This window comes from Rhinopithecus bieti, unplaced genomic scaffold (assembly GCF_001698545.2).
Source record: "Rhinopithecus bieti isolate Rb0 unplaced genomic scaffold, ASM169854v2 scaffold_6710, whole genome shotgun sequence".
NCBI lineage: Eukaryota > Metazoa > Chordata > Mammalia > Primates > Cercopithecidae > Rhinopithecus > Rhinopithecus bieti.
The window spans coordinates 749,057-762,751 of record NW_016805362.1 but is presented as its reverse complement, the minus strand read 5'-3'; the positions used below and the strand labels follow the sequence as shown (position 1 = coordinate 762,751).

The following is a 13,695-nucleotide window of genomic DNA, read 5'->3' as shown; positions in this document are numbered from 1 at the left end:
TTCATCATAGCTCTATTCACAACAGCAACGAAACAGAATCAACCTAGGTACCCATTTTAACAATTCGTAAGTGTACAGTTCAGTGTCATCAAGTACATTCACATTATCATGTAACTATCCACGCAATCCATCATTTTTTTGATCATCCCAGACAGAAACTATGTACCCATCAAATACTTAACTCTCCATTCTCTCCTCTCTGCAGCCCCTGACAACTATCATTACACTTTCTATCTCTAGCCACTTGACTACTCTATGTACCTCATGTAAGTAGATCATATAATATTTGTCCTTTTGTTACTGGCTTATTGCACTTAGCATAGTGTTGTCAAGGTTCATCCAGCATGTGTGATTGAGAATTTCCCTCCTTTTTTAAGGCTGAATAATATTCCATCACCTCTATATACCATTTTGCGTATCCGCTCATCCACTGGTGAGCACTTGGGTTGCTTCCAACTTTGGCTACCGTGGATGATGCTGCTCTGAACACTGCTATATTGTTCAAGTCCCTATTTTTTTGTGTGTGTATATATGCACAAGTGGAATTGCTGAGTGATGTGGTAATTCTACTTTTAATGTTTTGAGGAACTGTTATACATTTTTCCACTGCAGCTGTACCATTTCATGTTCCCACCAGCAATGCACAAGAGTTCCAATTTCTCTACAACCGTGCCAACACTTACCGTTTTCCATTTTTTTAATGATAGTCCACCTAATAGGTATGAAGTAATATCTCATTTTGGTTTTGCTTTGTGTTTCCCCTCGTGATGCTGAACAAATGACAAACATTTTTATATATTTTGGTTTGGGTTGGCTTACCATAATTTTGAAGATCCTTAGGTAATTTTAAAACGTAAATTAATGTAAATCAACAACTTAAATAATCTTTGGATACCTGAATAGTTTCTATGTAGGAACAAACACTAAAACAATGACCATAATTAGAAGTTTACCTACTTTTCCTTATTATTTATGTATATATATTACAGAATAGCTACATCTTTGGGGTCTGTCAGTAAACATGCTCATCATTGTCACTTTAAAATGTACATAAGAAGGTATAAAAGAGATATGTAAGGGCCTGGTGTGGCGGCTCATGCCTGTAATCCCAGCACTTTGGGAGGCCAAGGCGGGCAGATCACCTGAGGTCAGGAGTTCGAGACCTGTCTGACCAACATGGAGAAACCCCGTCTCTACTAAAAATACAAAATTAGTCAGGCGTGGTGGTGCATGCCTGTAATCCCAGCTACTTGGGAGGCTGAGGCTGGAGAATAGCTTGAACCTGGGAGGTGGGGGATGCAGTGAGCTGAGATCGTGCCATTGCATTCCTCCAGCCTGGGCAACAAGAGCAAAACTCCGTCTCCAAAAAAAAAGAAAGAAAAAAAGGGTCTGTAAGAAAGTTGTGAAATCTGTGACATTTACAAACTTTCTCAGTCTGTTATAATGCTCATATAAAACAGTTACTTCTCAATGAGCTACCTCCCAGTTCTCCCTATGAAAGAAAATTTATTATTTTCTTAAGAGATGTAATTAATATGGATGGTTCAGGCCATATTAAGGGCAAAAATAAGAGACATACATTTGTGTAAGCAGAGTAATGGTGTAAGACTTGATTTTTAGGCTAGGCGTGGTGGCTCATGCCTGTAATCACAACACTATGGGAGGCCAAGGTGGGTGGATCACTTGAGGTCGGGAGTTCAAGACCAACCTGGCCCACATGGTGAAACTCTGTCTCTACCAAAAATACAAAAATTAGCAGGGCATGGTGGCAGGTGCCTGTAATCCCAGCTATTCGGAACGCTGAGGCAGGAGAATCGCATGAACCTGGGAGGCGGAGGTTGTAGTGAGCAAGATCGTGCCACTGCACTCCAGCCTGGGTGGGCGACAGAGTGAGACTCCATCTCAAAAAATAATAATAATAATTTTTTAAAAAAAGACTTGCTTTTTAAGGAAAATGTGAGTAGGATTATTCCAAAGTGGCAGCTTATTACAGAACAAAACAGCATAGTGGAGACAAAACTTGAGAAAGTATAGTAAGATCGGGGAAGTGAATTTTATTGGCTTTGGTCATAATATCTAAGAATAAGAAAACGGTATAATACATGTTGACATGTTGGGTAAGTTCACTTAGTTTTGATGGACCTCTTTATCTGGAATACTCTTACTCTGTAAGTGAGAAAAGGAAGGGTCAGAGTGACTAAGGGGCTTGCCCAAGGCCACAAAGCCAATTTAGGGGAATGCTAGGAAAGACCAACGCCTGAAATTCCCACCTCTCAGTTCAGTGTCTGTCTCGCTGGACACTGCTTCTGCAGTCCACCATGCCAACACACAATCACAGTGTATCAACGTGCTCTAGTCAACATAAGAGGTAAGAGATTTTAGCCACTTACTAAACCAAAGAATGAACAAAGAAATGTATTTCTCAATGACGTCATTCTTTGAATTTAAATGTCTCCATGAAAGCAAAAAGGTTTACCCCGACATTCACAACTTAATACTAGAAGCAATGAAATAAAAATTTTAAAGAAACTTTACCAAGCTTATGTAATTGAGAAAGGAAGTACAGTAAATGTTTTTAATAAGTTGGACAGAAATAAGAAATTTACTTCTGCATTTTTACTGCAGAACAAATAGATAAATATCAGGATGTTATTTATTTTCTTTACTTTGACATTTCCTTTTATTTTAAATCCTAATTCTCCAACAAAAAGACTTGTAGTGAGGCACTGTCAAAAAGGCTAAGTAACATCCCAAACTTTTTTTTTTTTTTTTTTTTTTTTTTGAGGGGGAGTTTCGCTCTGTCGCCCAGGCTGGAGTGCAGTGGCCGGATCTCAGCTCACTGCAAGCTCCGCCTCCCGGGTTTACGCCATTCTCCTGCCTCAGCCTCCCGAGTAGCTGGGACTACAGGCGCCCGCCACCTCGCCCGGCTAGTTTTCTGTATTTTTTAGTAGAGACGGGGTTTCACCGTGTTAGCCAGGATGGTCTCGATCTCCTGACCCCGTGATCCGCCCGTCTCGGCCTCCCAAAGTGCTGGGATTACAGGCTTGAGCCACCGCACCCGGCCCAAACTTCTCAATTCTACAGGTCAATGTTTATTAAGCACTCTAGTAAGCACCTGAGAATCCAGAGTAACTATCCTTACGTGAGCCCTTACTTAACGTCAGTTCAATTTGAGACTCCTGCTTTTACAATATTTCTTATAAGGGAAAAACACATCCCAGAGTGACAACCCCGACTGGGAATTCAATGACTGCCAACATCAAACAAGACTGACGTCCCCATGGAAACTAATCCACCCCAGGATTTACTATTCAAACATTTTCTGAAGCATTCATGCACATCTAATGGGCAATGAAAATTGTCAAGGCAAATGACCCTAATTTTCAACACAACTGAAAGGTGCTTGCAGCAACACCACTACTTGCTAAAGGAAGACTGACCCAGCCAAAAGATGTCTTGAATGCCTTGGATTTTAAGATGTCTATACTAATCCAAGCCCCAAGCAGGAAAATCTTCAGCCAGGCAACTCCTGGCATTTTTTTATTTAATGTTTAGTTTTCTATTCTAAGTGTACTTTCTTTTATTCTCAGAATCAACTTTGGTACATTTATCATATGGGACTGGTTTCTAGGAAAAGACTTCCAGTTGATATCATGAGATATATGGCTGCAACTTACATTGACTCAATTATCAGGTCACATCCAAAAACTAACTGAAGTACCGTAAGCCCTCATGACTAGAGTAACAACAACAATGTACTCCTATTTTCTGTTTTTGCCCAATGGATCAAGTCACAGCCTAGCTTTCCACTTCTGATTCAATTCAGTACCAAGAACAGAGTGCCAATTATTCTCAGAAGACGTCTAGTCCCCCAAGTAGTTACCTCTTTGTTCCCTGGGCCTGGCTCTTTAAACACAGCTGAGCCTCCCAGGCCTTAGACCAGAAAGCAGGTAAAAGCTTCCCCCAATTCACCAGCTCAGCCCTCTTCCTAGCCTTATCTCCACTACTCTTGAATTTGGGCCAGCTCTCTGGATATTTTATTTTCGGTGTTCTCCTCATTCAGTAAAATTAACTCCCTTCCTCAGCTTAACAACTCAACCTTTCGCCCACCTCGTCCCTTTATTGCTGCCTCTGCAAGCTACGTACAGAACCCAGTTTTGAGTAACAGCCATTCCTTCCGAATTCTAGCCATTGGAGAGACCTTGATATCTACAGCTACTCCAAGCAATGATACTTCATACACTGACAGACTCAAGAGATGGTTAGGTTCCCACGGTTCTTTCTTTTCCTTCTTTGGGGTACAGTGGAGTGATCAAGGCTTGAACTCCTGGGCTCAGGTGATCCTCCCTCAGCCTCCAGAATTGTTGGGACTACAGGCACACACTACCACAACTGACTAATTTTTTTTCTTTTTTTTTTTTTTTCTTTTTGTAGAGACGTGGTTTTGCCATGTTGCCCAGGCTGGTCTCAAACTCCTGAGCTCAAGTGATCTACCTGTCTCAGCCTCCCGAAGTGCTGAGATTACAAGCATGAGCTAACACGCCAGGCCTCTTTTCTTCCTAACAGCCAAACAAATACTACTGAGGTAGGAAACCTGTAGGACTTATTTGCCAGTCCCGACAGAACGAAATGAAAAAACCAGCAGGAACCAGCAGATGGCATCAAAAGTGTCCTCTAGTTGCCCTTGCTGTTCATTGGCATAAGACACTCCCACCAGTGCCATGACAGTTTACAAAGACCATGGCGACACCCGGAAGTTACTGCCCCCTTTCCAGAGATTTCTGAATAATGCACTCCTTAATTTGCATGCAATTAAAGGGGGGTATACATATGGCTAGCCAACACCCCATGCACTGCTACTCTTGAGCGTACTGTGTTGTAGTGTTTTCATGCCTCCTATTTTACTTCTAATTTCCTATCTAAATGTTCTATCAATTACTGAGAAAGTTGTCCTGAAGTCTCCAACTACTACACTTCTCCCTTCAGTTCTGTTAGTTTCTATTTCTTGTTATCTTGAGGCTCTGTTAAGTGGATCACATTTCAAATTACTGCATATTCATTTGATGAACTGACCTTTTTATTGCCATGAAATGTCTCTCTTTCTTCCATCTTTGCCCTGAAATCTACTTTGTTTTGTTGTTGTTGTTGTTGTTTTGACACAGAGTCTCTTTCTGTGACACAGAGTCCAGCCTAGGCTGGAGCGTACTGGCACGATCTTGGCTCACTGCAACCTTCGCCTCCCGGGTTCAAGCGATTCTCCTGCCTTAGCCTCCCGAGTAGCTGGGATTACAGGCACTCGCCACCACACTCGGCTAATTTTTGTATTTTTAGTCGAGACAGGGTTTCACCATATTGGCCAGGCTGGTCTTGAACTCCTGACCTTGTGATCCGCCTGCCTCAACCTCCCAAAGTGCTGGGATTGCAGGCGTGAGCCACCACGCCTGGCCGCCCTGAAGTCTACTTTGATAAGAATACAGTCACTCTGACTTAAAATTCTTAATTTTTAAATTTTTTTCATTTTTATTTTTAGAGATGTGGTATTACTCTGTTGCCCCGGCTGAACTGCAGTGGTACAATCATAGCTCACTGCAGCCTCAAACTTCAAGGCTGAAATGATCTTCTTGCCTCCGTCTCTCTCACAGCCTCAGTCTCTCTCACAGCGGGGACTATAGGCACACGCCACTATGCCCAGCTAATATTTTTGTTTTTCTTTTAGAGATGGGGGTTCTCATTATGTCACCCTGGCTGGTTTCAAACTTCTGGGTTCAAGTGATCCTCCTGCCTCAGCCTCCTGAGTTGCTAGGATCAGGCATGAGCCAGCTTTCCTAGGATACGTATTTGTATAGTAGTGTTTTACTCTAGTCTTTTACTTTTAACCCATCCATGCCTTCGTGTTTAAGATGGATGTTGATTTTTTCCTTTTATCTAGTCTGACAATCTCTGATTTGTAACTGGAATGTTTCAATCTGCCCTAATAGTATAGTCACTGGCCACATGTGGTCACTTAGCCTTAAGTTAACTCAAATTTGAAAAATTTAAAATTCAGTTCCCAAAAAGCTCATTAGTTAATGTATGACAGCAGTCCCTAACCTTTTTGGCACCAGGGACTGGTTTCGTGGAAGACAATTTTTCTATGGACAAGGGTCAGAGGGGAGAAGGGGAAGGTGTAGGGATGAAACTGTTCCAAGTCAGATCATCAGGCATTAGATTCTCATAAGCAGCACGCAATCTAGCTCCCTCACATGGGCAGTTCACAATGGGGTTCACGCTCCTATGAGAATCTAATACCGCCCCAGATCTGACAGGAAGTGGAGCTCAGGCAGCAACGCTCGCTCACTCGCTGCTCACCTGCTGAGTGTCGCAGTTCCTAACAGGCCACAGACCAGTACCAGTCTCAGTCTGGGAACTGGGGACCCCTGATATATGACCACTGGCTAGTGTTGAACGTGCAGAAGTTCAGAAACAGAAATTACCATGAAGCAGAGTTTTCACTTAGACCATTTGTATTTAGTACCATCATAATCAGTAGGGTTGAATTTAATTGGGCCATCTTGCTATTTGTTCTATCTGTCCCACATGTTTTTTGTTCCCTTTTTCTCATCTTTTGTTAGACTGAAAACATTGTATCATTAAATTGGCTTATTAACAATACCTCTTTGTACTTTTTTTTTTTTTAAAGGCTTTTCTAGGGATATAGTTTTCAACAGGGAGCTATTTTGTCCCCCTAGGGACACTTAGCGAAGTCTGGAGACATTTTGTTGCAACTCAGGGGGGTGGGTCCTACCGGCATCTAGTGAGCAGAAGCCAGAGATGCTAAGCTTCCCATAATGTGCAGGACAGCTCCTCACAGCAAAGAATTATCCAGCCCAAGATGCTGATAGTACCAAGGTTGAGAAACCCTGCTCTGGGGCTTACTAAATACTCCCTAACTAATCACTGTCTTCTTTCAAATACTATCATATCACTTCATGTAATGTTAGAATCTTAACCACATTCTACTTCCTTCCTATCTTGTGATTACTGTCACATACTAGTAGCTGTGATATTGAGCACCTACCTAGTCTACCTCTCTGGGTTCAGTTTTCTTCATAAGAAAATTGGGAATATCTACCTCATTGACATTCTGTAAGAATTAAAATAAGGAGAATGGAAAGCACAGTACCTACACTAGAGGTGCTAACTTATCAGTAAGCTATTATCCTATTAATACAGAAAATTTTGAAATGAAGGAACAGAAGGACACACCTGAAGAGAAACCTAGGTGACCTACATTCACACCTGGTTTAACTTTTGTTATAAATGCCTCTCCTATAGCTCTCTACCTACGAAAGTGACAATGAGACTGCGCCCTACTGGACTGGCTGGCAAAGTTTGACTCAGAAGAGAAATTCAAGAATCTTTCGGGCTCTGATATATAATCCCTTTTATTTACCTACATTTAATTGAAGACATCTGTAAGTAGTGCCACACAAAATGTAATTCAGACTTAGAAATGTCAATAAAAATGTCTGTTAAGGCCAGGGTCCGGTGTAAGCCTAGCAGGGGAGTACATATCAGCAGCTACAGAGCCACCCGAAATTAGGGATCTAATGGAAATATGTTGCCTGACTTGACGAGGTGATAAAAGCTCTTTTCCCATAAAGCTTAATGAGCTCTATTAGTCTTCAGCTTACAGGAATGTAAAAGGGTCAGCCCCACAGAGGGAAGTAACTGACTCTCCACATATGGTCCATTCAAATGACAACATATCAAATTACTGATGTAATTACTATAACCTGACAATTTCATTAGATTCATGTGGCAGTTAACTGTTCAGGACTTACAACAAAGGGACATGGTTCACTCATAGTCGTCGTCGTGGAGAAAGTGAAGTTTAAAGTCAGCTTTGTTTTCAACTGCAACTCTCATGTATTTTACTATCTCTGCCAGAATAATTTGACTTCTATTCAAAATTAAAGAAGGTGCTGGGTATAGACCATATTTGTAATTTTCCTTCTCCAGCTAAGTCATAAGCTTAATGGCAAAATTAAACATTCAGAGACTCCCAACACTCTCCTGCCTTGCCTTTGCTTTGGCTCTCAGGCGCTATGTGGTGGCAAAGGAACAGCAGCCCCCGGCTTAGTGCTGCTGCTGAAGACTTAAGGGCAGCTGCCACTAACTTAAGCCCTCAAGTGGCCCCTGTGGAACTGCAAACTAGAAGAATACCAACAGAAAGCCCGCAAAATATTTCCCATCAAGAAAGGAGACTTACATTGGTCATCTTAATTTTGATGTTTCTTCCTCTCCAATGTTATAAACCCAGTAATAAAAAAGATAATTAACCAAGGTAAATACCACTCCAGATCATTAAGTGATGAAAGCGGACAGAAACTATCATTAAACTCTGGATACTTTCCCTTCTACTTTTCACCAAAGATTGAAGCTTCCACACATATATTCCCAATACTTAACAAGAGTAGCAATATGTAATTTAAAAGTATATATTTGTGGCCGGGCACAGTGGCTCACACCTGTAATCCTAGTACTTTGGGAGGATGAGGCGGGTGGATCACTTGAGGTCAGGAGTTCAAGACCAGCCTGGCCAATATGGTGAAACCCATCTCTACTAAAAATACAAAAACTAGCCGGGCATGGTGGCAGGCGCCTGTAATCCCAGCTACTTGGGGGGCTCAGGCAGGAGAATTGCTTCAAATGGAAGGCAGAGGCTGCAATGTGCTGAGATCGTGCCATTGCACTCTGGCCTGGGTGACAGAGCGAGACTCTGTATCAATATATATATATATATACTTTTTATACTCTAGTTGCAGCTAGTGTACTCTAGGTACACTCCAGGACCTATCTATAACTGACAGCATCCAAAGATTACAAAGGACAAAGCTCTCAATCTGAAGTAGCTACAATCTAACTGGAAGACAGACTATTAACCGTATTAAAATGTAAATATTGGAACTTGTCTACTTTCAGCTGAGTCCTGCCAAATTATAGATGAAAGACTGCTACTCTCAGTCTCAGTCCCACAAAATTCATTCATTCATTTGTTCATTCACTCATTCAACAAATACTTATTGACTCAGTGCCTACTGTGTTCTACTTATACTAAGAATGGAAACAAGAAAACAAGAAAAACAGGGTCCTCTCTCAATGAGCTTACATTTGAGAGACGTCAACTGTTAAGATTTACTGAGAAGCATCTTTGCCATTGGTGAGTAACAGCCTTAAATTGCTACTTGCCCCAGTAAAGTGGACATCAAGCTCAAGCCTCCTTATTGGTCCCTGTATAGGAAAGCCAACCCAGCCTAACTGCCTTCTGCTAAATACCCTTATTCCTGTTCATTCCTCTAAGCTTTTGCTAAAATGAGAGCACAGCATTACACATTATCAACATTATCTCATCTAAGTTCCTGCCAGCCCCTTTTTTCCAAGGTTGCTGTTTCCACATCAAATCAAAGAGACTCCCCTGATGTATATCTGTCAAACACTGATTACAAGAAGCATTACCAAAAAGCTACCAATGCACCTCTACCTACTGTGGGCCCTTTACTGGAAGAGTAAAGGATAAAACAACACTTTGTAGTTGTTAACATTTTGTGCATCTCCTTTCTACTTTTCTGTGCACTTAAATTGTTTTCAAACTGAGATCTGCATGTATAATTTTGCATCATGCTTTTACCTCTCAATATATCAAATGTATTTTATATGTGTTATTCATCAATATATACTCATGAACACATATTCATAATCTCCATTTTAATGGTTGTAGGGTGGTCTATCATATGGCTGTGTCATAATTTATTTGACTTGTTCCTGTTGTACATTTAGATTGTTTACAGTTTTTTACCGTTACAAATAATGCTGTCATAAATATTTTTATGCAAGTTTTGTCCCCATCTTTGATGAACTCTCTGACAGTGATTCTTGGAATGCAATTACTCCACCACAGGTATGAATGTATACAAAGCTTTTAGTGTATGTGACCAAGCTGCTTCCTAGAAAGGATGAAGTTTATAAACATTCCATCTCATTATATCTTGTCAAGCATTCACTTAAAAAATAAGATATCTTGATAGGTTAAAAAAAAATTGTAGATCACTGTCATTTTAAACTGCATTTCTTTTACTATTAATAGGATTAAACATTTAAAACACATTTATTACCATTTGTATTTTATCTTATCAATTACCTGATAAAATCCAACCAAATTTTATGAAAAGAAATTCATATTGCTTACATTAAGTATAACCTTTTCATCATACTTTACCCAAGTTACCTTTTAGCTACATTTGTTTTCATGTACAAAATTATGAGTCTTTACATAATCAAATTAATTTTTTCACTCTTTGTTTTTTGATACTTTCCATTGCTTTTGAAGTGAGAAAGTGCTTCCATAACTATAGAGCAGGCTATAAAACTTACATTGTCTTCAACTTTTTTATGGTTTGGTTTTCGCTTTACACCTAACTCTTAATTAAAATTCTATCTGCCAGACACCGTGCTCAGTGTTTGCCACAGATCATCTCATTTAATTTTAATATCCCTGTAAGTATTATTATCTCCATTTTTAGATGAGGAAAAAGGGCTCAGGAGTCAATGACTTGCCCATGGGCTACTCAGGCCTCTCTCATTTCAAAGCCTAGGCTCTTTCCACTATACCATTCTGCTTCCCCGTTGATCCTGGATACTTAGACAATGTGACCAAGCCTGGATGGGACTACCCCCACCGGTCTGGTCCATTTCTCCTGGTAACCACTCAAGCTGGCTACCACACGTTTTCAATGTGCCACTGTGGGCCACACCACATTATCAGCAGTAATAGTCTCAATAATCAAATAAACAAAACGTTATAAAAGCAGAAATGGTCTCAGAAAGGACACGGTATTGAGGCTCAACCCTAAAGAGGAATATGATTTGAACAAGCTGGGAATGGGAAAAGCATAAAATGAAATAAACAATAGGCACAAAGGGAAGGACGAGTGCAAGGCAAGGAACAGAGTCTCATCGCGTGGAGCTGAAGCCTAAGAGGAGAACACAAAATAGTGCCATGATGTAACTAGCATAGTTTATAACCGCTCCCATTTCCATCACCTCATCTGAGAGGTAGGAATTATTATTTGCATTTAAAAGATAAGAAAAATGAGGCTCAGGGCAGTTATGATTTACCCAATGTCATATGGTTAGGAAGTGAAGGCAAGCTCTTACCTGGCTTTGGTTCTAAGTCCCACTACCTCTTCACATAACTCTGCTTCCACCCTTTCTCTATTTTCTTTTCCAAGTCTCGATGATCATCTACAAGTTTTTCTGCAATTGCAGCTCATAATGATATCTAGTTCTCCAAATATCTAATAGTTTTTTCTTTATCTCACAATTTTATCACTGGATTCTCAGTTTTACATTGAAAACCATGATGAGGATTAAATGAAAAGGTGAATGAAGAACCCAGAATATTGCCTTGTTATAATAGCAGCTCAATAATTTTGCTCTTCTCTTGTCAATTCATGGATTTTAAAGTGCTCTCTCTAACTGAAACTTCCTTGAAGACAGCCTTTGCCTCTGATTGTTCCAGCTTTCTTTTAATACCATGGCAATCTATAGAACATAAGGCTGCTGTTAAATAAACAGGAGTAATGACGATACAACAAGGCTCTTTAAAATAAAGGACTGATTTCTCTCTACTTATTGAGAAAGAAAATATACTTAAAAAGAGGCAATAACCTGTCATGAAGGTGAACTGCTACTGATATAACTTCTAGAAACTTTTATCCAAAAAAAAAAAAAAGCCTGCAGTAACTCACTCCATTACTGTTATTGAAGAATATATGTGTCACACCAAAATGAGCACTCCTAAATTGTCAAATAAATGCCTAATGAAAGATGTCAATATGGTGTTCAATTACCAATTCTAATATTAAGGTCAGTGAGTAACTCTTACCTCCAAGGGTGAACTGCAAAGGAATCTTGTGAACTGCAGAGTCAAATTTGAACAGAATCCATTTCATCCAGTAAATAGACAGCAAAAACAAACACAGAGAAAAAGAAAAAATTACTATACAATTTTCCAGTAAATCCACTTAAAGTGAACCCAAAGATTATAGAAAATTCATGTGTCCATAAAATTCATCCAGAGAATAGAAAGGTTCAACCTAGTCCATAGGAGGCACCTGACTACTTGAATTCCTTTCAATAAACTTTCTTAAAACTCTGTATAAAAGCACATAAAGCACAACAAATCAGTCCTAAAATAGTTTGTTTAAATTTTATCTCACAACTCCTACATAATAAAAACACCTTTTAAGGAAAAAAATCAGCAATCTTCCTGACCCTAAATTTGACAGGCAAAGTTCAATAAATGCCAAGAGAAGAAGATATAAACCAATGAGGAGACCAAGAAAAGGGGAGAGGAAAGACCAAGAGAGAGGTCAGGTGAGTGAGAATGAGAAGGTGAGGTTTTAGCTCCACAATCTGGCATTTCATCTGTGGTCTTTACCCTGCTCTGATCTTTCTCTTTTCTCAGTCCCATATCCCCTTCCTTCCTTCCTTCCTACCTTCCTTCCTTCCTCCTCTCTCCCTTTCTCCCTTCTCTCTCACCTTTCTCTTTCTTTTTATGACACACATAGAGGAATATAGAATATCACCTGAAACTAAATGCTATATGATCAGCATTTAAACAAACAGATTATAGAGGGGGACAGAAACAAATGACAAAGCAAATTGTAGGATACCTCTGAAATGAGGACTGTCACATAACTTCATGCATACACATGATGGTAATTCATAATGTTTTCAGAGATGTTATTTACAGATTCAACATTTCAAATCCTTTGAGATTTACTGTAATAACACCCAAATAATACACACTCTTGATCTTTCTAAATGCAAATTAACTACAATAAAACACAATGACAGGCCTGTTTCCAAGCACTCATGAACTTCCTCTCCACAACAAAGCTAGTACTCACAGGGAATACAAATAACTTGTATTCTCTTTTAGAGTTACACATTGAAATATTTATCAATGAAATTATAAGATATCTGGGATTCCCTTCATGATCATTGGAGAAGTAGGGAGAAAAGTAAAATGTAGTAGTATAAAATAAAAAGACTAGCTGGGTGGGGTGGCCCATGCCTGTAATCCCAGCACTTTGGGAGGCCAAGGCGGGTGGATCACCTGAGGGAGGTCAGGAGTTCGACACGAGCCTGGCCAACATGGTGAAACCCTGTCTCTGCTAAAAATACAAAAATTAGCTGTGTGTGGTAGCGGGCGCCTATAATTCCAGCTACTTGGGAGGCTGAGGCGGGAGAATTGCTAGAACCTGGTAGGTGGAGGTTGCAGTGAGCCAAGATCGCGCCACTGCACTCCAGCCTGGGCAAAAAGGGCGAGACTCCATCCCAAAAATAAAAAACAAAACAACTAGACATGATATTAAATAAGTGAGGACAAGAGATTAGGGTTCATCACCTGATTCTACCTACTTTGTAAATGTTTAAGGTTTTCTATAACAAAGTTTTAAAAAGAAATCACACACTCCCACCAAAAACACTAAATATATTCTTAGAACATCACTAATGCATACCAAAGCCATTCAATTAAATAGTATCATTTAGGCCCTAGTTGACAGTATATCAAAATGTAAACGCTTCAGTAGGAAGCAAAAAAAAAAAAAAAAAGAAAAAAAGATATTCCATGTTCATGATTTGGAA

The 13,695-nt window shown here is 39.8% G+C and overlaps 1 protein-coding gene across 1 annotated transcript in view; it reads right to left on the bottom strand.

The window, feature by feature from the left end:
• LOC108529765 (arginyl-tRNA--protein transferase 1-like) overlaps window positions 1–13,695 on the bottom strand; it is a 136,371-nt gene that overhangs the window by 65,287 nt on the left and 57,389 nt on the right. The window contains 1 exon segment of the mRNA XM_017872261.1: window positions 11,927–11,959. Coding sequence (XP_017727750.1) covers window positions 11,927–11,959 — 33 coding nt within the window.